Source organism: Trachypithecus francoisi, unplaced genomic scaffold (genome assembly GCF_009764315.1).
Source record: "Trachypithecus francoisi isolate TF-2019V2 unplaced genomic scaffold, Tfra_2.0 Lachesis_group5, whole genome shotgun sequence".
In the NCBI taxonomy this organism is placed as follows: Eukaryota; Metazoa; Chordata; class Mammalia; order Primates; family Cercopithecidae; genus Trachypithecus; species Trachypithecus francoisi.
Window position 1 is genome coordinate 88,168,181 of NW_022681470.1, and position 23,266 is coordinate 88,191,446.

The 23,266-nt window shown below is 50.1% G+C and overlaps 1 protein-coding gene across 7 annotated transcripts; it reads left to right on the plus strand.

The window, feature by feature from the left end:
• The first annotated feature begins 920 nt into the window (after nt 1-920).
• On the plus strand, nt 921-23,259 carry ARHGAP30 (Rho GTPase activating protein 30). 7 transcript variants are annotated; one of them, XM_033195769.1, is made up of 12 exons: nt 921-1,365; nt 10,559-10,661; nt 13,640-13,784; nt 15,323-15,405; nt 15,556-15,663; nt 16,635-16,762; nt 17,224-17,395; nt 17,478-17,581; nt 17,658-17,735; nt 18,211-18,612; nt 20,536-20,804; nt 20,894-23,259. In XM_033195769.1, exons 1-12 carry the CDS (start codon nt 1,269-1,271, stop codon nt 22,511-22,513), a joined length of 3,309 nt encoding a protein of 1,102 aa, XP_033051660.1. In that variant the 5' UTR covers nt 921-1,268; the 3' UTR covers nt 22,514-23,259. The 7 variants fall into 7 exon arrangements, with proteins under 7 accessions (XP_033051660.1, XP_033051662.1, XP_033051661.1 ...); XM_033195771.1 differs by having other exon boundaries at nt 20,536-20,633; XM_033195770.1 differs by having other exon boundaries at nt 20,539-20,804.
• The last annotated feature ends 7 nt before the right edge of the window (nt 23,260-23,266 follow it).

A 23,266-nucleotide genomic window follows, 5' to 3' on the forward strand; every position in this document is an offset into this window, starting at 1 on the left:
CCAAGTAGGGGAGGACTTAGGATGCCTGTAGCTGGGAGGGATAGGGAAAGAATTGGCTTCCACAAGGCCTTTGGCCATCTCTGAGAGTCCCCAGGTAGGAGAGTGGAGCTAAGAACCCTTTCGAGGATGGCCAGTGCCTTAGTTTGCAAAGTGTTTTAAATTCCTTTTTTTTTTTTGAGATGAAGTCTTACTTTGTTGCCCAGGTTGGAGTGCAGTGGCACGATCTTGGCTCACTGCACCCTCCGACCCTCAGGTTCAAGCAATTCTCTCACCTCAGCCTCCCGAGTAGCTGGGATTACAGGTGCCTGCCACCACGCTCAGTTAATTTTTGTATTTTTAGTAGAGATGGGGTTTCACCTGTTGGCCAAGCTGATCTCAAACTCCTGACCTCAGGTGATTCATCCGCCTCAGGCTCCCAAAGTGCTGGGATTACAGCGTGAGCCACTGAGCCCAGCCTGAATTCCTTATTGTACTGGAGACTCAACAACAGCCATGTGAAATAGGCAGCAGTGTACCCTTTTTACAGGTAAAGAAACTGGAACCCAAGTTAAATAAGTTATACAGACTCTTAGAGGTGGGAGCATTTAAAGGTCCTCTAGTCTTCTCCCTTCGTTTTCCTAGGTGTGGAAACTGAGGCTCAGTGAAGTAACGTGATTTGACTGAGGTGCTAGACCCATCAGAGGCAGAACCCAGGCATCCTCCATTGTGCGTGTGCTTTTTACAGCCCTTGCTCCAAGGCAAGCCCCAGGTCTTGGACCCAAGAATTCTGGTCTCTAAGGGAGTCGGTCACCTGCTTACACCCCAGACGCCATCACCCCACCCCAGGGCTCTGACATCACCTTCCCTGACCAATGAACGAAGTCCAAGCAATGGGTGAGGATGTGAATGTCAGCTACCTCCCCCACCCTAGGCCCTGTGGTTGCAAAGATGCTCTAACAGGAAGTGGGTTAAGGAGCTGCACTGCTTCCTGCCCCCTAAAGCTGAGCAGGGCGAGGAGGGCGAGTGCCAGGCTGGGCCACGAGACACAGGACACTGTTTCTTGCCAGGGTCCTGGTAGCTTCCTCTTCAACAGCCACTTCCGTGTGGCCGGGGCCCCAGGGGCAGGAGCTGCTGCCCGTTGCCCAGGCCACCCTCCACCCCCCAGTTGGGAGCCCTGCCTCCCTGGGGCCGGGCCAAGCCCATCAGCTGGCTGGGATCCCATGGGGGACTGGTAGGGCACAGGTCTTGGGGCACAGAGGTGACCAGGCCAGTGCCCTGGGGCTCTGGCCATGAAGTCTCGGCAGAAAGGAAAGAAGAAAGGCAGCTCGAAGGAGCGGGTTTTTGGGTGCGACTTGCAGGAGCACCTGCAGCACTCAGGCCAGGAGGGTAAGGAGGCCGGCTCAGCTTCTGCGGGGTGGGTGGGGAGGCACTGGGCGTCTGCAGTCCGATCCAGCCTGAAGGGCAGAAGCAGTTTCCGGTTCTCCTGGGGAAGGGGCAGTGGCCTGGGATCACCATTCAAGAGACCCGTAAGTGGGCAAGACAGGAAATGTGTCTCAGTGAAGAAGGCAGGGCGGCTCCCTTGTGTAACTTTCTGGGGATGGGGTGGCTGAGGGGATAAGAATTTGAGCACCCAGGGAGCAGTGAGGTGGAGGATGGAGAGACTGGAAACCGAGGAGGAGTGGATGAAACAGTGGGCAGGTGACTGGGAACAGGAGAGGGAGGTGAGGTGACAGGGTCAGGAGAGGAGTGACTGAAGGGGAAATGATCATCCTTAGGTCTGAATGAAAGGAGACAGGAGAATGGCCCCAGAAGGGTCTCAAGATGGCCCTTGAGGCTGGTGGTTTCCTGGCTGGAGAACACCCAAGGACAAGGTCATGGGCTCCGTTCCCACTGCAGCCTTGCTGGGCCGCAGGGGAGGATGTGGGGCTGGAAGTAGCCTCTGCCTCCAGTCTCTGTGATTCTCTTGTTCTTCCTATGCAAAAGAGAAACAGGTTCAAAGTGGGGGGCAAGGGGAGAAGCTGCTGAAATGGGGAAGAATAAAAGAGAGGGCGTGAGGCCTGGCTTGAAGCTGGAGGTGGAGGATGCAAAGGAGGGTGGGTGTGGAGCTCTCTGTGGAGCTCACCCATCTCCCTCCTTGGGTCACCTTAGAGTGGGCTTTGAAGCCAGAAGGACCAGGGACAATATCAAGTTCACCACGGGGTCTGGCATGGAACAGTCACTCAAAATCATTTCTTGATTCAATTTGAAATTGAACCCAGGTATCCTGGCTGCCCAGCCCAGCTTGTTTTTGGCACTTCAAGCTCCTCCTAGAGAAGGGCATAATTCTTTCCCCACTCCACCCCACCCCAATCTGTCATTTCCTCTTTGTCCCCTCCTGTGCTCTGGGCTGTGGTGCTTGCAGCGGAGGGAGGGTGATGGTGGTTCCCAGATCATTTCCTGCTCTTAGCCCCGCCCCTGCGTCCCCAGACACCTCCTTCCCCTTTTCTCCTCCCTCAAGATGACCCCTATCCCCACTGCCCTTGGTTAAGGGAAAGCCCACACCCCAAGGAAGAGTGTTAAACAGCTGAAGCGAGCTTATTTGAGCCTTCCTCTTCTCACTGGGCAGAGTGGAGGTGGCACAGCTATCAGTGCAGGACTTACTCCTTTCTAAGGGACTCCTCTCAAGAGCTGTGATTCTTAGCCAAGGACCAAGAGATTTAATTGGGGATGACGTTCTCCTCCCAGCTCAATGCAAACCCTCAGTTCAGCCTTTCCTGGTACTGCCCTTTCCTGTGGCCCACCAACCAACCCTATCTTGAAACACTGAACCCATAGCCAGCCCAGACCCTGCTCCTATAACCCTCCTGGCCTCTTCATGCATTCCTAGCAGGGAAGGGGCATGCTCTCTAGAGGGGACAGACATCTGACTGCTGAGTCCTGATCCTAGGTGAATCCCAGAGCAGGAGACCAGAACCTCACCTGAACCCAAGGGTGGGTTTATCTTGGGCACCAGAGTAGCAGTGGTGGCTCCTTCTATCCCCCAGGTCTTCCTGGTACAGAGAGGTGGAAAGTGGAAGGAAGGACAGAGAGAGGCTGGTGATGGTTCCTCTCTTTAACCCAACATCCACAAAAAAATGAAAGCAGACAGATCTGTGTTTTTGGTTAATTTATCCTCCCTGATCACGTTGGTCTCCCCCATCCTCACAACCTTGCTCCATCTCAGCCCTCTCTCCAGCTCTTTGCCCCAACAAGGGTCTCTTCCTTCCTTAAGCCCTATATGTACTCAGTTCTTTCTTTTCCTAATCTTTGATAGATTGTTCAGATTTTTTTTTTTTTTTTTTTTGAGACGGAGTCTCGCTCTGTCCCAGGCTGGAGTCCAGTGGCATGATCTCGGCTCACTGCACCTTCCGCCTCCCAGGTTCAAGTAATTCTCCTGCCTCAGCCTCCAGAGTAGCTGGGATTACAGGCGGGTGCCACCACGCCTGGCTAATTTTTGTATTTTTAGTAGAGAAAGGGTTTCACCATGTTGACCAGGCTGGTCTCGAACTCCTGACCTCATTATCCACCTGCCTTGGCCTCCCAAAGTGCTGGGATTACAGGAGTGAGCCCCTGTGCCCAGCTGATTGTTCAGGTTTCTAATTCTCCAGGTCTGTAAGCTTTGGGCCCTCCTCCCTTACCCTACTCTCATTTCCTCGATGTCTCCATCCCTTTGACTTCAGCCCTCCAATCCTGTCTGTAGCTTTTATCTGTGACCTCAGCTCTCTGATCTTTATCTCCCTAACTCCCCCATCTCTGCGACCCTGTTGTCTCCTCCCCATCTCCTTGACCCAGTTCTTCTATGGCTGTGACTCCTTAGGTTTTTGAGTGTCCTCTTTAAAGGACCCTGGAGGTTCAAAATCAGCAGAGAAGGATAGGATGGAGAAGACCTGGTTTGGATGCTGCTCATGTGACAAAAACTTGGTGGTTTAGGTGACAGCCGACTATTTATGAGTCAAAAGAGTTGGCTTAGCATTAGGCACCCAAGAGTACAGCAGCAGTTCAAACAAGGAGGGGCCTGCCCTATCTCTGCATTCAATACTGGGAACCTGAGGTCAGTGGGATCCTAGAAAATGGGAGCAGGTACTGAAAGGATGGATGCTGAACTGTAGGGCTGAGACTAAGACAAGGCAAGAGACGTGGCTAGGGTGCAAAATTTAAGGAAGCACTCACTTTCAGTGTCGTACAATTGCCCTAGGTACCTCTTTTTTTTCTTTTTTTTTTATAAGATGCAGTCTTGCTCTGTTGCCCAAGCTGGAGTGCAGCACCACCATCTCAGCTCACTGCAACCTCGACCTCCCGGGTTCAAGCAATTCTCCCTGCCTCAGCCTCAAGAGTAGCTGGGACTACAGGCACGCACCACCATGCCTGGCTACTTTTTGTACTTTTTAGTAGATACGGGGTTTTGCCATGTTGGCCAGGCTGGTCTTGAACTCCTGAGCTCAGGTGATCCACCTGCCTCAGCCTCCCAAAGTGCTGGGATTACAGGCGTGAGCCACCACGCCAGGCCGCTAGGTGCCTCATTCTCAAGGAGGTACTCAAGACTGTGCATGGGCATGGCTGGCATCTGCATGGCCCTGAGAATAACTGCTTCCTTAAATTTTGCACACTAGATGCTTCCCTAATCCCACCCAACTCCTGGCTGTTGTGTGCAGGAGGATGAAGGGTCTGGAAGCCAGGTTGTATGACAGTTGAAAGATTGTGGTTGGCTGGGCGCGGTGGCTCACACCTGTAATCCCAGCACTTTGGGAGGCCAAGGCGGGTGGATCGCTTGAGGTCAGGAGTTCGAGGCCAGCCTGGCCAACATGGTGAGACTCCTTCTCTAGTGAAAATACAAAAATTAGCTGGGCATGGTGGTGTGCGCCTGTAGTCCCAGCTACTCGGGAGGCTGAGGCTGCAGTGAGCCAAGATTGCACCACTGCATTCCAGCCTCGGCAACAAAGTGAGACTCTGTCTTAAATAAATAAATAAATAAATAAATAAATAAATAAATAAAAAGGGCTGGGCGCAGTGGCTCACTCCTGTAATCCCAACACTTTGGGAAGCCGAAGTGGGCAGATTACCTGCGGTTGGGAGTTTGAGACCAGCCTGACCAACATGGAGAAACTCTGTCTCTACTAGAAATATAAAAATTAGCCGGGCAGAGTGGTGAGCACCTGTAATCCCAGCTACTTGGGAGGCTGAGGCAGGAGAATCTCTTGAACCTGGGAGGCGGAGGTTGCAGTGAACTGAGATCGCACCATTGCACTCCAGCCTGGGCAACAAGAGTGAAACTCCTTCTCAAAAAAAAAAAAAAAAAAGAAAAAGGAAAGATTGTGGTTGATGAATTTACTGATTATTTTCATTCCATATTTCTGTCATACTTTATTCAACAAAGAGCTTGGGATGACTTTCAAAACCCAAAACTTTACAAAAAATTAGAATAAATGGTTGAAGGAATTGGGTTGAAGGAAAAACAAGAAGAAGAGAAAGAGCAGCACCCAGAAATGCATATTATGTGGTTCTATATGGTTCTTAGAGGTGGGCTCTGAGCTTCCTAGTGGTTAAAGAGGTAAACACAGACCAGGCCCGGTGGCTCACGCCTGTAATCCTTGTGCTTTGGGAGGCCAAGGCGGGTGGATCACTTGTGGTCAGGAGTTCGAGACCAGCCTGGCCAATATGGTGAGACCCCATCCCTACTAAAAAATACAAAAATTAGCAGGGCATGGTGGCACGCGCCTGTAGTCCTGGCTACTCAGGAGACTGAGGCACCAGAATTGCTTGAATGCGCCCCAACTCAAAATAAATAAATAAACAAACATAATCAAGTGCAAGACTCATGGGCCCATAAGAAAAAAAAAATTAGATGGTTTAGGAGAAACACAGCTTTTTCCCTTCCCTTTCCCTTTCCCTTCCCTTCCCTTCCCCTTCCCCTTTCTCTTCCCTTCTCTTCCCTTCCCCTTCCCTTCCTTTCCCTTCCCTTTCCCCTTCCCTTCCCTTTCCCTTCCCTTCCCTTTCCCTTCCTTTCCCTTTCTCTTCCCTCCCTCCCTTCCTTCCTTCCTCTCTCTCTTTTCTCTTTTCTTTCCCTCCCTCCCTTTCCTCCCTTCCCTTTCCTTTTTTTTCTTTTCTTTTTTTCTCTTTTCTTTTCCCCTTCCCTTCCCTTCCCTCCCTTCCCTTCCCTTCCCTTCCCTTCCCTCCCTTCCCTTCCCCTCCCCTCCCCTCCCCTTCCCCCTCCCCTCCCTCCTTCCTTCTTGTCTTACTCTGTTGACCAGGCTGGTGTACAACGGTGCCATCATCACTCACTGCAGTCTCAAACTCCTGGGCTCAAGCAATCCTCCTGCTTTAGCCTCCTGAGTAGCTGGGACTACAGGTGTTAGCCACCCTGCTCATTTTTTATTTTTTGTAGAGATGAGGTCTTGCTATGTTACCCAAGCTGGTCTTGAACTCCTGGCCTCAAGTGATCCACCTGCCTTGGCCTCCCAAACTGTTGGGATTACAGGCATGAGCTGCCATGCCAAACACAGCTTTTTCTGACACTGATATGTGAGATGCATTTCTCTGATGAGTCCTAGTTAATAGGACCCAATATTATTTCATTGGCAATATTCTCCATTAATTCTCCAAGGGATGTTATTGATTCTCATAACTGATTAATTCACTGAGTCATTTAACAAACATTTATTGAGCAACTGTTCTGTTTCAACATTGTGCTAGATGCTAGGAGGATGTTATATGTCAGGAGGTATAAATATAAAATAAACTAATCGTAACAAACTGCAAGAAGTGCTATAATACAAACATGAACAGCTGGGTGCGGTGGCTCATGTCTGTAATCCCAGCACTTTGGGAGGCCAAGGCGGGCAGATCACCTGAGGTTGGGGGTTTGAGACAGGAGAAACCCCGTCTCTACTAAAAATACAAAATTAGCCAGGCATGGTGGCACATGCCTGTAATCCCAGCTACTAGGGAGGCTGAGGCAGGAAAATCGTTTGAACCTCGGAGGCGAAGGTTGCGGTGAGCCGAGATTGCGCCATTGTACTCCAGCCTGGGCAATAAGAGTGAAACTCCGTCTCAAAACAAAAACAAAAACAAAAACATGAGCAAAGACTGTGGTGAATTATAATATAGATATAAGAAAAAGGTTTAGAATTGGAGGTTATGTCTAAGATGTACTTTTTTTTTTTTTTTTTTTGAGACGGAGTCTCACTCTGTCACCTAGGCTGGAGTGCAGTGGTCTAATCTCAGCTCACTGCAACCACTACCTCCCAGGTTCAAGCAATTCTCCTGCCTCAGCCACCCAAGTAGCTGGGACTACAGATGCATGCCACCACACCAGGCTAATTTTTGTATTTTTATTACAGATGGGGTTTTGCCATGTTGGCCAGGCTGGTCTCGAACTTTAGACCTCAAGTGATCTGCTCACCTTGGTCTACCAAAGTGCTGCGATTACAGGTGTCAGCCACCGCACCTGGCCCAAGATGTGTTTTAAGGAATGCATAGAAGTTCACCAGGCAGAGTCATAGGGAGAGTAATTCCAGGCAAAGGAATAATATGAGTAATGGTACCAAGGCTTGTTAATGGACTAGCAAAGGGCTGCATCATAGGATTTGTGAAGGAATTGTCTAGAGCTGTGGCTGAAATGGTGTCTGGACCTGGTTTGTGAAGGGTCTTATATACCAGGCTGAGGAGTTTATATTTTATTTTATATCTGTAAGGTAAGCAATGGAGATTAATGTGGGGCAGAGTGGGTTGTATGCGAGGCAAAGGATCTAAAGTAGGAAAGTGCTTTGGAAAGATAACTACATGGCCTTGTGGAGATGGATTTCAACACATGGTTTTTTTTGTTTTGTTGTTGTTGTTTTTAAAGACTGAGTCTTGCTTTCTCACTAAAGCTGGAGTACAGCAGCACAATCTCGGCTCATTGCAACCTCCATCTCCTGGGTTCAAGCAATTCTCCTGCCTCAGCCTTCCAAGTAGCTGGAATTACAGGTGTGCGCTGCCACACCCGGCTAATTTTTGTATTTTTAGTAGAGACGGGGTTTCACCATGTTGGCCAGGCTGGTCTCAAACTTCTGACCTCATGTGATCCACCCACTTTGGCCTCCCAAAGTGCTGGGATTACAGGTGTGAACCACCGCGCCTGACCTGGTTTTTGAGGATCTATCATGTATGAGACACCATGTCAGATAATATAAGGAATAACAAGATGGATTGGGCCGGGCGCGGTGGCTCACGCCTGTAATCCCAGCACTTTGGGAGGCCGAGGCGGGCGGATCACAAGGTCAGGAGATCGAGACCATGGTGAAACCCCGTCTCTACTAAAAATACAAAAAATTAGCCGGGCGCGGTGGCGGGCGCCTGTAGTCCCAGCTACTCAGGAGGCTGAGGCAGGAGAATGGCGGGAACCCGGGAGGTGGAGCTTGCAGTGAGCCGAGATCGCACCACTGCACTCCAGCCTGGGCGACAGAGAAAGACTCCGTCTCAAAAAAAAAAAAAAAAAAAAAAAAAACAAGATGGATCACACTTAGATTTTGTCCTTAAGAAGCTTACAGTCTAGTAACAGGAGGGGGCCCAGGGTTGGGAAAGACAGTACAGGTTTTTGCACCCTTGATTAGAGTCCTGCCTCTAGCAAGTGATTCTCCTGCCTTAGCACTCTGTGCTTCTTTGATCCTCAGTTTTCTTATCTGTAAAATGGGGACTAGAACATCTAATTTTTAAAGTTTTTTTTTTTCCAGATATTCTTGTATTTGATTGTCAAAGGTCTGTCATCCAGAATATCTAATTTTTTTTTTTTTTTTTTTTTGAGACGGAGTCTGGCTCTGTCGCCCAAGCTGGAGTGCAGTGGCCAGATCTCGGCTCACTGCAAGCTTCGCCTCCCGGGTTTATGCCATTCTCCTGCCTCAGCCTCCGGAGTAGCTGCTGGGACTACAGGCGCCCGCCACCTCGCCCGGCTAGTTTTTTTTTTTGTATTTTTTAGTAGAGACGGGGTTTCACCGTGTTAGCCAGGATGGTCTCGATCTCCTGACCTCGTGATCCACCCATCTCGGCCTCCCAAAGTGCCGGGATTACAGGCTTGAGCCACCACACCCGGCCCCCAGAATATCTAATTTTTAAGATAAAATGATAGAACATATATAAAGCAGGTCAGGCGCAGTGGCTCACACCTGTAATCCCAGCACTTTGGGAGGCTGAGGTGGGCGAAATATGAGGTAAGACCAGCCTGGCCAACATGGTGAAACCCCGTCTCTACTAAAAATATAAAAAAATTACCTGGACATAGTGGTGAGTGCCTGTAATTCCAGCTACACGAGAGGCTGAGGCAGGAGAATCGCTTGAACTCGGGAGGCGGAGGTTGCAGTAAGCAAAGATCATGCCACTGCACTCCAGCCTGGGGCAACAGAGTGAGACTCCGTTTCAAAAAAAAAAAAAAAAAAGTCCTTGACTCTGACTCTGCCCCCCTCCACCAACCAGATTATTGTCTCTTTAAAAATAACTAGTAATTACAGACAAGTTTCTTTCTTTTTTTTTTTGAGATGGAGTTTCGCTCTTGTTGCCCAGATTAGAGTGCAGTGGCGTGATCTCCGCTCACTGAAACCTCCACCTCTCAGTTCAAGTGATTCTTCTGCCTCAGCTCCCAAGTAGCTGGGATTACATGCATGTGCCACCATGCCCAGGTAGTTTTTGTGTTTTTATTAGAGATGGAGTTTCACCATGTGGTCAGGCTGGTCTCAAACTCCTGACCTCAGGTGATCCACCCACCTCAGCCTCCCAAAGTGTTGGAATTACAGGCATGAGCCACCACACATGGCCCAAGAAAGACAAACTTCTTTCTTTCTTTCCTTCCTTCCTTCCTTCCTTCCTTCCTCCCTCCCTCCCTCCTCCCTCCCTCCCTCCCTCCCTCCCCCCTCCCCCCTCCCCCCCCCTCCCTCCCTCCCTCCCTCCCTCCCTCCCTTCTTTCTTTCTTCTTTCTTTCTTCTTTCTTTCTTTCTTTTCTTTCTTTCTTCTTTCTTTTTTCTTGAGACAGGATCTCACTCTGTCACCCAGCAGGCCACAGTGTGGCTTCCTGCAGCCCTTGCCTCCTGGGCTCAGGTGATCCTCCCATGTCAGCCTCCTGAGTAGCTAGAACTACAGGCGTGCACCACCACACCCCATTCATGTTTGTATTTTTTGTAGAGACAGAGTTTCCGCCTGTTACTCAGGCTGGTCTTGAACTCCTGGGCTCAAGCAATTCACCCGCCTTGGCCTCTCAAAGTGCTGGGCTTACAGGCCTGAGCCACTGAGCCCAGCCTGATAAATTTCACTTTAACAAAGGCAGAACTTTCTAACAAAGGGCTGATTGGGTAGTTTGGAGAGGCAGTGACTTCCCAGGACCTTTAGGACCCACTAAGCAGAGGTACTGTAGAGGGGTTGGCAGGTTGAAGTTGGTGACCTGTAAGAATCTTTCTGATGAGTTTTTATTCCATGAGCTTTGCCCATGGTCTCCCCAAATTCCCTTCTCTGAGAAATTCCATTTCTCAGACCCAGTGCAGTCTCTGACCACCCAGATTTTTTGATTTCTGTGTCTCTGCCCCATCTGTGTCCCCAGTGCCCCAGGTGCTAAAGAGCTGTGCAGAATTTGTGGAGGAGTATGGAGTGGTGGATGGGATCTACCGCCTCTCAGGGGTCTCCTCCAACATCCAGAAGCTTCGGTGAGTCAAACAGAGCGGGAGGGCTCTGTGACCAGGTGACCAGGGAGCCAGAAGGTCATAGTAAGAGTTGCTGAGGACAGCAGAGACGGGGAGTGAGAGGCAGTGGGGAGAAGGAAACACAGATGCTAGGTAAGGTCCCAGGGAGGTGCTGTAACAACTCTTCGGGAAAGGTGAAGACAATGGTCCCTCCCCCAACTTGCACACACACACACACAAACTCCTCTCTCACATACACCATTCCCACACACACACCCAACTTAAAACAAACAAACAAACAAACAAAAAATCAACTTAGGCCGGGCACAGTGGCTCATGCCTATAATCTCAGCACTCTGGGAGGCTGAGGTGTGTGGATCACCTGAGGTAAGGAGTTCAAGACCAGCCTGGCCAACATGGCAAAACCCTGTCTCTATTAAAAATACAAAAATTAGCTGGGTGTGTTGGCACACACCTGTAATTCCAGCTACTTGGGAGGCTGAGGCAGGCGAATTGCTCCAACCCAGGAGGCAGAGGTTGCAGTAAGTCAAGATTGCGCCACTGCACTCCAGCCTGGGTGACAGAGTGAGACTCTGTTTCACAACAAAAAACAAAAAACTTAGATGCAATTTACATATCACAAAATTCACCATTTAAAAATGTACAATTCAGTTGTTTTTAGTGTATTCACATACTAGTCACATAGTATATTTACTTTAGATAGTGATGAAGTACAATAATCATCACGATCTAATTCCAGGACATTTCTTACTTTTTTTTTTGAGATAGAGTCTCACTCTGTTGCCCAGGCTGTGGGCAAGATTGTGCAGTGGCACAATCTTGGCTCATTGCAACCTCTGTCTGCTGGGTTCAAGTGATTCTCTTGCCTTAGCCTCCTGAGTAGCTGGGACTACACCACCATGGGTGCACACCACCATGCCTGGCTAATTTTTGTATTTTTAGTAGAAATGGGCTTTCACTATGTTGGCCAGGCTGGTCTTAATTATTTTTTTTCAATTTTTAAATTTTTTTTTTTTTTAGACATCTTCCTCTGTTGCCCAGGCTGGAGTGTAGTGTCACGATCTTGGCTCACTGCAGCCTCTGCCTCTGGGGTTCAAGTGATTCTCCTGCCTCAGCCTCCCGAGTAACTGGGACTACAGGCATGCACCACCACACCCAGCTAATTTTTGTATCTTTAGTAGAGACGGGGTTTCACTCTGTTAGCCAGGCTGCTCTTGAACTCCTGATCTCAAGTGATCTGCCTGCCTTAGCCTCCCAAAGTGCTAGGATTACAGGCATGAGCCACTATGCCCTGGCCTGTGTATTTTGTGTGTGTGTGTGTGTGTGTGATGAAGTCTTGTGCTGCTGCCCAGGCTGTAGTGCAGTGGTGAGACCTTGGCTTACTGCAGCCTCTGCCTCCTGGGTTCAAGCGATTCTCCTGCTTCAGCCTCCTGAGTAGCTGGGATTATAGGCACATGTCACCACACCCGGTTAATTTTTTTTTTTTTTTTTTTTGAGATGGAGTTTCACTCTTGTTGCCCAGGCTGGAGTGCAATGGCGCAATTCTGGCTCACCACAACCTCCACCTTGCTGGTTCAAGCGATTCTCCTGCCTCAGGCTCCTGAATAGCTGGGATTACAGGCAAGCGCCACCATGCCTGGCTAATTTTGCATTTTTAGTAGAGACAGGGTTTCTCTATGTTGGTCAGGATGGTCTCAAACTCTTGACCTCAGGTGATCCACCTGGCTCGGCCTCCCAAAGTGTTGGGATTACAGGCATAAGCCACCACACCTGGCCTACCTTTTTTTATTATAGCCATCCCTGTAAATGTAAACTGATATTTCAATGTGATTTATATTTGAGTTACTTTTGTTATTTTTCTTTTCTTTTTCTGAGACTAGGTCTCACTCTGTCACCCGAGCTAGAGCGCAGTGGCATGGTCATGGCTCACTGCAACCTCTACCTCCTAGGCTCAAGTGATCCTCCTACCTCAGCCTTCTGAGTAGTTGGGATTATAGGCATGAGCCACCTCCTCGGCCTATATTTGCATTTCTGTAATAGGTACTGATGTTGAACATCTTTTCCTGTGCTTATTGTCTACTTGCATATCTTCTTTGGAGCAGTAGCAGTGTTTTTTCAAATCTTTTGCTCATTTTTCCCCCTTTCCTATGGTGCCAACTTTGCCTGTTTAAAAATTTGGCTTATTTGTTTAGCTGGGCATGGTGGTGGGTGCCTGTAGTTCCAGCTACTCAGGAGGCTGAGGCAGGAAAATCGCTTGAACCTGGGAGGCAGAGGCTGCAGTGAGCCGAGATCGTGCCACTGCACTCCAGTCTGGACGACAGAGTAAGACTCTGTCTCAAAAAAAAAGAAAAAAAAATTAGCTTATTTGTCTTTCTAATCATTGAATTACGAGAGTTCTTTATATGTTACAAATACTAGACCCTCAATCAGATATATTGCTTGCAAATATTACTCCCATTTTGTGGGTTGTCTTCACTTTTTTAATACTTACTTTTGACTACAAATGTTTTTAATTTTGATGTTGAATGTATCCATTTTTTTGTTTGCTTGTGCTTTTAGTGTCATATCTAAGAAACTGTTGCCTAATCCTAGGACATAAAAATTTACACTTATGTTTCTTTCTAAGAGTTATATCCACCCATTTTTATACGTACCCAGTGGCAAAGATTTAGGACCATACCCTATTGACTCTTACATACCCTTGCATTGTTACATATATCTACAGCTACATCCCTAACATATCCCTGTTCATGCATCCATCCACTTACCTGTACATGTACCCATCTTCACGTTCACATCTACGTGTCAACATATGCAATACCTTATACTTACTGGCTTATACGTGTACGTGTCCCAACATTCTCCTTCCAAGTCCCACACATGTTGACCCATGACCATGCCGGGACCCATCTCTACAGGGACCCACCTCTCCCCACATCACCCCAACCCCTACCACTCCTGACCACACTGTGCCTCCCCAGGCAGGAATTTGAGTCAGAGCGGAAGCCAGACCTGCGTCGGGATGTTTACCTCCAGGACATTCACTGCGTCTCCTCCCTGTGCAAGGCCTATTTCAGAGAATTGCCGGACCCCCTGCTCACTTACCGGCTGTATGACAAGTTTGCTGTGAGTTGAGAGGCAGGGGGGGTGCAAGACAGGCTTTAGGGGTGGACAGCCTGGTTTTGACATCCCAGGTGTGCCACATGCCAGCCAGAGTCCCAGCGATCCTGAATGAAAGAGACCACAGAAAAACTTACTGGGGAAAAGACCCCACCTCCCCAAATCTCCTAGCCCCTACTACCTTTGTCCTGCCCCATCCCTCTTCTCTTCACTCTCCGTCTGCTATGTCCTTCTTTCTCCTAAGGCCTGCAGATTGCACACAGCACAGTGGTGAGACTTGGGGAGGGAGAGGCCAGATTGTTGTAGCTGGAAGGGCCTTGGAAAGCACATAGACCAGAGCTTCCCTACACTTAAGAGAATGAGAATACTTTGTAGAAGTCAAATTTTTTCAAGGATGTCTCTCCATTTACTGTAATTGTGTGTTGAACATCTTTGATTTTTTTCTTTTTTCTTTCTTTTTTTTGTTTTGAGATGGAGTCTCACTCTGTCACCCAGGCTGGAGTATAGTGGTGCAATCTTGGCTCACTGCAACCTTCGCCTCCCAGGTTCAAGTGATTCTCCTGCCTCAGCCTCCCGAGTAGCTGTTGAGCCTGCCACGATGCCTGGCTAATTTTTTGTATTTTTGGTAGAGACAGGGTTTCACCATGTTGGCCAGGCTGGTCTTGAATCCCTGACCACAGGTGATTCACTCTCCTCGGCCTCCCAAAGTGCTGGGATTACAGGCGTGAGCCACTGCACCCGGCCTGTTTTTTGTTTTTTGAGACAGGGTCTCCTGTCACCCAGGCTGGAGTGCAGTGGTGTGATCACAGCTCACTGCAGCCTCGATCTCCCAGGCTCAAGTGATCCTTCTACCTCAGCCTCCTGAGTAGATGGGACTACAGGCGTGTACCACCATGCCTAGCTGATTTTTAAAATTTTTAGTAGAGACAAGGTCTTGCTGTGTTGCCCAGACTTGTCTCAAGCTCCTGAGCTTAAGAAATCCTCCCAACTCAGCTCCCAAAGTGCTGGGGTTATAGGTGTGAGCCACTGTGCCCAGCCTGAACATCTTTTAAGTGTGAAAACACATGAAAAATATGCTATTTTGAATTGAGTAACACTTTAAAAATAAGTTGCACTTTATTGAGCACAACAGCACTGAGAGACCCTAAATGCTAGCAGCACCCTGCTCAGTCCACACTGGCTAGGTTGGGGTGGGAGACGGCTTTCCTGTACACACCGAAACAACTCGGTGGTCCCTGGGGCACCCACAGGGTGGCACCACTGAAGTATCCCAGTACCAGAGCTCTACGGATGGAGGATGATAAGGCAGTGAGTTGCCAAGTTCACAAAAGCTATTAAGTGTCGTAACCAAAATTCAGCTGCCATCTTTGTGGACCCCAAATTCTGAGCTCTCTCTACCATGTCAGTGCACCACAGATGATGTAGGATGGGGTAGCACAGAGTCCAGTGCTCATTGTTCCTGAGAACTTGGTTAGGAGCTCTGGGGAGTAAGCAGGGGCATTGCTGGGTCACTGATTCCTGCTTATTGCACCCTTCTCAATCAGGAGGCTGTAGGAGTGCAATTGGAACCTGAGCGCTTGGTCAAGATCCTAGAGGTGCTTCGAGAACTCCCTGTCCCAAACTACAGGTACGTGGCACTCCACATCCGCCCAGCAACCTGAGACAACTCATTCACTCTCTGCCTGGAGCCTTAACTGGGTCCTACTGACTCCCAGGTCCCAGCCCTAATGCCTGCCCTGTGCATTCCCTGTGTGATCCCTGCCCCCGCTTTCTGCAGGACCCTGGAGTTCCTCATGACGCACTTGGTGCACATGGCTTCATTCAGTGCCCAGACCAACATGCATGCTCGCAACCTGGCCATAGTGTGGGCTCCCAATCTGCTGAGGTAGGTGCCTGTGTGAGCAGTGTATGGGGATTCTGTGAGGCACTGGCCTCTGGGAGGCTGCTCCCAGGATGAGGTGTGACTGTATCGGCACACTGGAGAAGGATGTGGGGCTCACGAAGCCCAGTGAGAAAAGGAGGTTCAAGATTATGTTGGGTCGGATGGGCACCACCCATTTTAGTCCTTTCTCTGTGATCAAATAAAGTCCCTAAAAGGCAGGACTTTTGTGTTTTCCTACAGTGTGTCACTGAGCTCAGGGACTGGAACATAATAGTTCCATGTCAATTTTTTTGTTTGTTTTTGAGACACAGTCTTGCTCTGTCGCCCAGGCTGGAGAGCAGCAGCGCGATCTCAGCTCACTGCAAACTCTGCTTCCCAGGTTCAAGTGATTCTTGTGCCTCAGCCTCCTGAGTAGCTGGGATTATAGGCATAAGCCACCATGCCTGGCTAATTTTTGTATTTTTAGTAGAGAGACAGGGTTTCACTTGATCTTGAACTCCTGACCTCAAGTGATCCACCCACCTCCTCCCTGTGCAAGTGCTAGGATTACACGTGTGAGCCACCGTGCCGGGTCTCAGGCCAAATGTTTGTTGAGCAAAACGTCTTGCAGTCTGTTGGCTGCACTCACTGTGCATATCACTCACTGTGGTCTAAGACAGATTATGAGAAGTCCTGTAATTCACTATAAAATTCATTATAAACTAGACACCCTGCTATGCAAAGGAAATAGAGATTAATCCTGAGGAGGGGTCCAAGAAGGCTTCCTTCCTGGAAGTCTTCAAGTGGCATTTGAGAATTGGAAGAATAATGCATACAATTTAAGAGGTAGAGATGGAGTTAAGGTCATTCGAGAGAGACAGAGAGAGAGGAGAGGGGAGAGAGACAGAGAGAGAGACAATAAGGTATTTTCAGGGAGAATCTGGATTGGGAAGTTTGGTGGGGCTGAGGGGGAGAATAACTCCACATCTCCACAGGTCTAAGGACATAGAGGCCTCAGGCTTCAATGGGACAGCGGCCTTCATGGAGGTGCGGGTGCAATCCATCGTCGTGGAGTTCATCCTCACACACGTGGACCAGCTCTTTGGGGGTGCTGCCCTCTCTGGTCAGTGTCCTTCCTGCCCTCCACATATGCCACTGTTTGGGGATTCAAGTCAGTTATAGGCAGCCTTGCAGATCACCTGGTTCAGTTGATTCTCATACAGGGATGTTGGTAGTGGTCACACGGAGAGAACCCTGGGGAGATAATGGTGCAGTCAGGACTTGAGAAGACCTCTTCTGCTGTCAGTCTAGGGCATAGCTTGACCCCTGAGTCACCATCCTGGCTCCCAAGGCTAGTGATCGCTCATACCCACCCCCAGCCCACCAGGCCAACCTCCTGGGATCTCCTGGCCCTCTTTGTCCATGAGGGTACTCTTTTGAGGTGATGGACATGGAGGTACTGTCTTTAGGGGCTTCTGAATGTATCCCTAACCTGGTAGTTGGTGAGGGGTGATGAAGGATTGGGTACCTGAGGTCCCTTTTTTGGCTCTGTTCCTGGCTGGTCAATTCCTTTTCTTTTCCCAGGTGGTGAGGTGGAGAGTGGATGGCGATCACTTCCAGGGACCCGGGCATCAGGCAGCCCTGAGGACCTTATGCCCAGACCCCTGCCTTATCACCTGCCTAGTATCCTGCAGGCTGGTGATGGACCCCCACAGATGCGGCCCTACCACACTATCATTGAGATTGCAGAGCACAAGTAAGGCCTCCTTCCTGGGCCTTCCTCCCCAGCACTAACCATCATGTTCCAACCTCCAATTATGCCCCTCCATTCTTTGTAGGAGGAAGGGGTCTCTGAAGGTCAGGAAGTGGAGGTCTATCTTCAATTTAGGTCGCTCTGGCCATGAGACTAAGCGTAAACTTCCACGGGGGGCTGAGGACAGGGGTAAGTCTGGGGAGATGGGGGGAGCTCTACTGAGGGTGCACAAGGCCCTGGCTCTACCCACATCCCTGTCTTACAGAGGACAAATCCAACAAGGGGACACTGCGGCCAGCCAAAAGCATGGACTCACTGAGTGCTGCGGCTGGGGCCAGTGATGGTGAGTATAGGGGTACATTTCTGTGTGTGTATGTGTGTGTGCTATGTGACCAGCATGGGCTTGTGTGTGCATGTGAACATGCAGCCAACTGTGTTCAATCATTTTGAAAAATATTTAATGAGTGCCTATTACATACCAGTCACATTGTAAAGATGTTTGTTGATGAGTGTTCATATGGGAAGGGACAGCATGTGTGTGTGGTGCTGGTGCTGGTGGTGGTGGTGATGACGGCCAGTGACTGTATCTGCAGGGAAAGAAGGGAGTTTCCTAGGTATGTGAAGGTGAGGTGATCTTTGACCTACTGGCTGGGTGAAAAGTTTGCAGTAGTGATCAAAAGAAGCTGGGCCTGGTGCCTTCCAGGCTGTCCTTTCTCTCAGGCCTGAGAAAGCAGAGAGCATTCTCCAGAGCCTTCTTGAGATGTCTAGGTCCCTGGAGCTTAGGCCATTGCCTACCTGGCCCTCTTTTTCCTCCACAGAGCCAGAGGGGCTGGTGGGGCCCAGCAGCCCCCGGCCAAGCCCATTGCTGCCTGAGAGCTTGGAGAACGATTCTATAGAGGCAGCAGAGGGTGAACAGGAGCCTGAGGCAGAAGCACTGGGTGGCACAAACTCTGAACCAGGCACACCACGAGCTGGGCGGTCAGCCATCCGGTCTGGGGGCAGCAGCCGTGCAGAGCGCTGCGCGGGTGTCCACATCTCAGACCCCTACAATGTCAACCTCCCACTACACATCACCTCTATCCTCAATGTGCCCCCAAACATCATCTCTAACGTTTCCTTGGCCAGGCTCACCCGTGGCCTTGAGTGCCCTGCTCTACAGCACCGGCCAAACCCTGCCTCTGGCCCTGGCCCTGGCCCTGGCCTTGGCCCTGGCCCCCCAGGTGAGGAACCACTGATTGATCAAGACTGGGAAAGAGGACTAGAACTCTAGGCTGAAGCTCTGATGCTGGAAGATCCACCCTAGGAAGGGCAGAGGCCTCAGCCCTTGGGCTTTGGGGTGGTTACCTTCAGCTGCCTCCCTAGATTCAGGATTGGGGAAATTCAGTAACATTATCAGGTTATGTGAAATCTATGGAGAGGAGATCTCTAGCAGCCTTCAGAACAATGATGTACCCAAGAACAGGGGCTTGTGTGAGAAACATACAGCAAGGATTACTAAAGACAAATGTGGGAATATATAATAGATGGATGGGTAATAACAACAGTAACATCAATACTATCAGCTAACATTTATCAAGAGTTTATTAGGCCAGGCGCGGTGGCTCAAGCCTGTAATCCCAGCACTTTGGGAGGCCAAGGCGGGCAGATCACGAGGTCAGGAGATCGAGACCATCCTGGCTAACACGGTGAAACCCTGTCTCTACTAAAAATACAGGAAAATTAGCCGGGTGTGGTGGCAGGCACCTGTAGTCCCAGCTACTCGGGAGGCTGAGGCAGGAGAATGGCATGAACCCAGGAGGTGGAGCTTGCAGTGAGCCGAGATCCCGCCACTGCACTCCAGCCTGGGCAACAGAGCAAGACTCTGTCTCAAAAAAAAAAACAAAAACAAAAACAAAAAAAGTTTATTATGTACTGGCCAGGCACGGTGGCTCATGCCTGTAATCCCAGCAGTTTGCAAGGCCTAGGCAGGTGGATCACCTGAGGTCAGGAGTTGGAGACCAGCCTGCCCAACACGATGAAACCCCATCTCTACTAAAAATGCAAAATATTGGCTAGATGTGGTGGCAGGCGCCTGTGGTCCCAGCTCCTTGGGAGGCTGAGGCAGGAGAATCGCTTGTACCCGGGAGGCAGAGGTTGCAGTGAGCTGAGATCGCACCACTGCACTCCAACCTGGGTGACAAGAGCAAAACCCTGTCTCAAAGGGAAAAAAAAAAAAAGTTTATTAAGTACCAAGTGCTAGGCCGGGCACGGTGGCTCACGCCTGTAATCCCAGCACTTTGGGGGGCTGAGACGGATGGATCACTGGAGGTCAGGAGTTCAAGACCAGCCTGGCCAACATGGTGAAACCCTGTCTCTATTAAAAAAAATACAAAAAAAATTAGCCGGGCGTGTGTGGTAAGGCATGCCTGTAATTCCAGACTCAGGAGGCTGAGGCAGGAGAACTGCTTGAACCCAGGAGGTGGAGGTTGCAGTGAGCTGAGATTGTGCCACTGCACTGCAGCCTGGGAGACATAGTAAGACTCCACCTTAAAAAAAAAAAAAGTTCCAAGTGCTATGATTGCAGGAATTAGCTTGTTTCATTTTCTCATAATCTTATGACACAGGTATTGTTATCCTTAAGTTACAGCAGTGGAAACTGAGTCTTAGGTTAATCAATTTGCTATTTATTTAGGTAGAAGTAGCAGAGCTAGGATCTAATCCTTGCTCTGCCTCCAGTTCCTGAAGTGTCACGCATGAGAAGTCCTGAGGCAGGATAGGATAGTGGGTAAGAACATGGGCTATAGAGTTAAGCAGACTTGGGTTCAAATTTTGGCTGTACTGCTTATTGGTTACATGACCTTAGACAAATTGCTTAATTTCTCTGAGCCTCAGTTTCTTCATATGTAAAATGAGGACAATACCCCACATAATAGCTTTGAGGAAAAAATAAGACAATGTATTGTAAAATGTATAGCACAGTGCTTGGCACCTGGTAGGGTCTCAATTAAGGTAGCAAGCCAATAATTAAGGACATTGGTCTGAGAGGATCAGTCATTCAGAGTAGCAATGCTAGGAGTGCTGGGCCCCTGCTATATCAATGCTAGGAGGACTCACATTTGGGTCAGGGCTTGACCTTTGTATTCCTGGGACTACTTCTCCCCCAGCAGATGAAAAGTTGGAAGCAAGTCCAGCCTCAAGTCCCCTGGCAGACTCAGGCACAGACGACTTGGCTCCTGCCCTGGAGGATTCCCTGTCCCAGGAGGTGCAGGACTCCTTCTCCTTCCTAGAGGACTCAAGCAGCTCAGAACCTGAGTGGGTGGGGGCAGAGGATGGGGAGGTGGCCCAGGCAGAATCAGCAGGAGCAGCCTTCTCCCCTGGGGAGGACGACCCTGGGATGGGCTACCTGGAGGAGCTCCTGGGAGTTGGGCCTCAGGTAAGGAGAGCCGTGCTGGCTTTGGGGGTGGCATGGAGTCAAAGGTGGACAGGGCCTTCTGGTCCTGAGCCACCATGCTGTGCCTACAGGTGGAGGAGTTCTCTGTGGAGCCGCCCCTGGATGACCTGTCTCTGGATGAGGCACAGTTTGTCTTGGCCCCCAGCTGCTGTTCCCTGGACTCCGCTGGCCCCAGGCCTGAAGTTGAGGAGGAAAATGGGGAGGAAGTTTTCCTGAGTGCCTATGATGACCTAAGTCCCCTTCTGGGACCTAAATCTCCAATCTGGGAGGGTGCAGGGAGTCTGGAGGGAGAGGCAGCAGGATGTGGAAGGCAGGCTCCGGGACAGGCTGGGGAAGAGCAGGCATGCTGGGAAGTTGGGGAGGACAAGGAGGCTGAGCCTGGTGGCAGGCTAGACATCATGGAAGAGGCAGAGGGAAATCCAGAGACCAAGGTGGAGGCTGGAAAGGCCAGTGAGGATACAGGGGAGGCTGGGGGAAGACAAGAGACAAAAGTCAGATTGAGAGAAGGGAGTAGGGAAGAGACAGAGGCCAAGGAAGAGAAGTTCAAAGGTCAGAAGGAGGCTGACAGTATGGAGGCTAAAAGTGTGGAGGAACCAGAAGAGCAGTATACAGATGAGGGGAAAGAAAAAGAAATTGAGAGAGAAGAGGCTGAACAAAGAAAGGAAGCCCAGGTAGAAGCTGAAAGGGACCTAGAGCAAGGGGCCCAGGAAGATCAAGTTGCTGAGGAGAAATGGGAAGTTGTACACAAACAAGAGGCAGACGGAGTCAGAGAGGATGAGGACAAAGGACAGAGGGGGAAGGGGGACTATGAAGCAAGAAAAGACCAAGGAGATGGTGAAGACAGCAGAAGCCCAGAAGCAGCAACTGAAGGAGGAGCAGGGGAGGTCAGCAAGGAATGGGAGAGTGGGGATGGAGAGGCTGAGGGAGACCAGAGGGCTGGAGGGGACTATTTAGAAGAGGGTACCCTCTCTGAAGGCTCAGGTGTAGAGTCCCTGGAGGTTGACTGTGCCGAAGAGGACAATCCTCACTCTTCTGAGATGGAAGAGGCAGCCCCACAGCCACCCCAGCCAGAGGAGAAGGAGTCTGAGGGGCAGCCCAGTTCAGACGGCTGTCTATGTCCCTGTTCCCTTGGCTTGGGTGGCGTGGGTATGCGTCTAGCTTCTACTCTGGTTCAGGTCCAACAGGTCCGCTCTGTGCCTGTGGTGCCCCCCAAGCCACAGTTTGCCAAGATGCCCAGTGCAATGTGTAGCAAGATTCATGTGGCACCCGCAAATCCAAGCCCGAGACCTGGCCGGCTTGATGCGACTCCTGGAGAAAGGGCTTGGGGGCCCCGAGCTTCTCGATCCTCTTGGAGGAATGGGGGTAGTCTTTCCTTTGATGCTGCTGTGGCCCTAGCCCGGGACCGCCAAAGGACTGAGGCTCAGGGAGTTCGGCGAACCCAGACCTGTACTGAGGGTGGGGATTACTGCCTCATCCCCAGAAACTCCCCTTGTAGCATAATCTCTGCCCATTCTCCTCGGCCCCTTAGCTGCCTGGAGATCCCACCTGAAGGCACGGAAGGGTCTGGATCCCGGAGTCGTCTTAGTCTGCCCCCCAGAGAACCCCAGGTTCCTGACACCCTGTTGTCCCCTCAGCGGCGATCGTATGCATTTGAAACACAGGCTAACCCTGAGAAAGGTGAGGGACTGTGATTAGGACCACAGCCCTGGGCAAAGGGGACCAGTAAGTTGTCTTGAATCTCCAGGGTTCCTGACTAGCTGTCTCTTCTGCAGCCTAAGCAGCTGTAGTGCCCAACTCTATAGGCTTTGGCCCTCCAGCTTCTCTGACTGTGGGAGGCATTGCCTTGTCTCAGACACAAAGCACTTATCTCTTAGGAGATTCCCAAGAAAGTCAACAAGATCTTGTTCCCAGGGAGTGGGTTACTGGCCAAAGGGAACATAAGGTAGGCAGAAAAGTTAAAAGAGTTTCTTAAAGTGAAGACTGGAGAAGTTCCTCCCTTCCTCTGAGCTATGAATCTCTCTTCATGAAAGCCAAAGGTAGAGACGGGGGACAGGGCCAGGTTAGGGCCTTCCATACACAAACACTTCTAGAGTTGCCCATTCCTGTTCTGCTCTTGGACCCTTAGACACCTCCTGTCCTTTTTAGATCCAGATTAAGAGAAACGTCCAGGAAGCTCCTTGAAACCCTCAGCATTTGTTGGAGGGACTGGACTCCTCTCCAGCTCCCCACCCTCTGCCTCCAGTCACCATGTGCAAGAGAGGTCCTGTACAGATGTCTCTGGGCTCTCGTTTTTCCTTTAGAATAACTTCTTCCTATTTCAGGAAAGGGAAATGGTGTCACTCAGGCCCTGGGACTGCTTCTCCAGCCAGGCTGGGGCCATAGGTCCCACTCTAGTGAAGGTCAATGTCTCAGAATAAAAGCTGTATTTTTACACATAGTGTGGA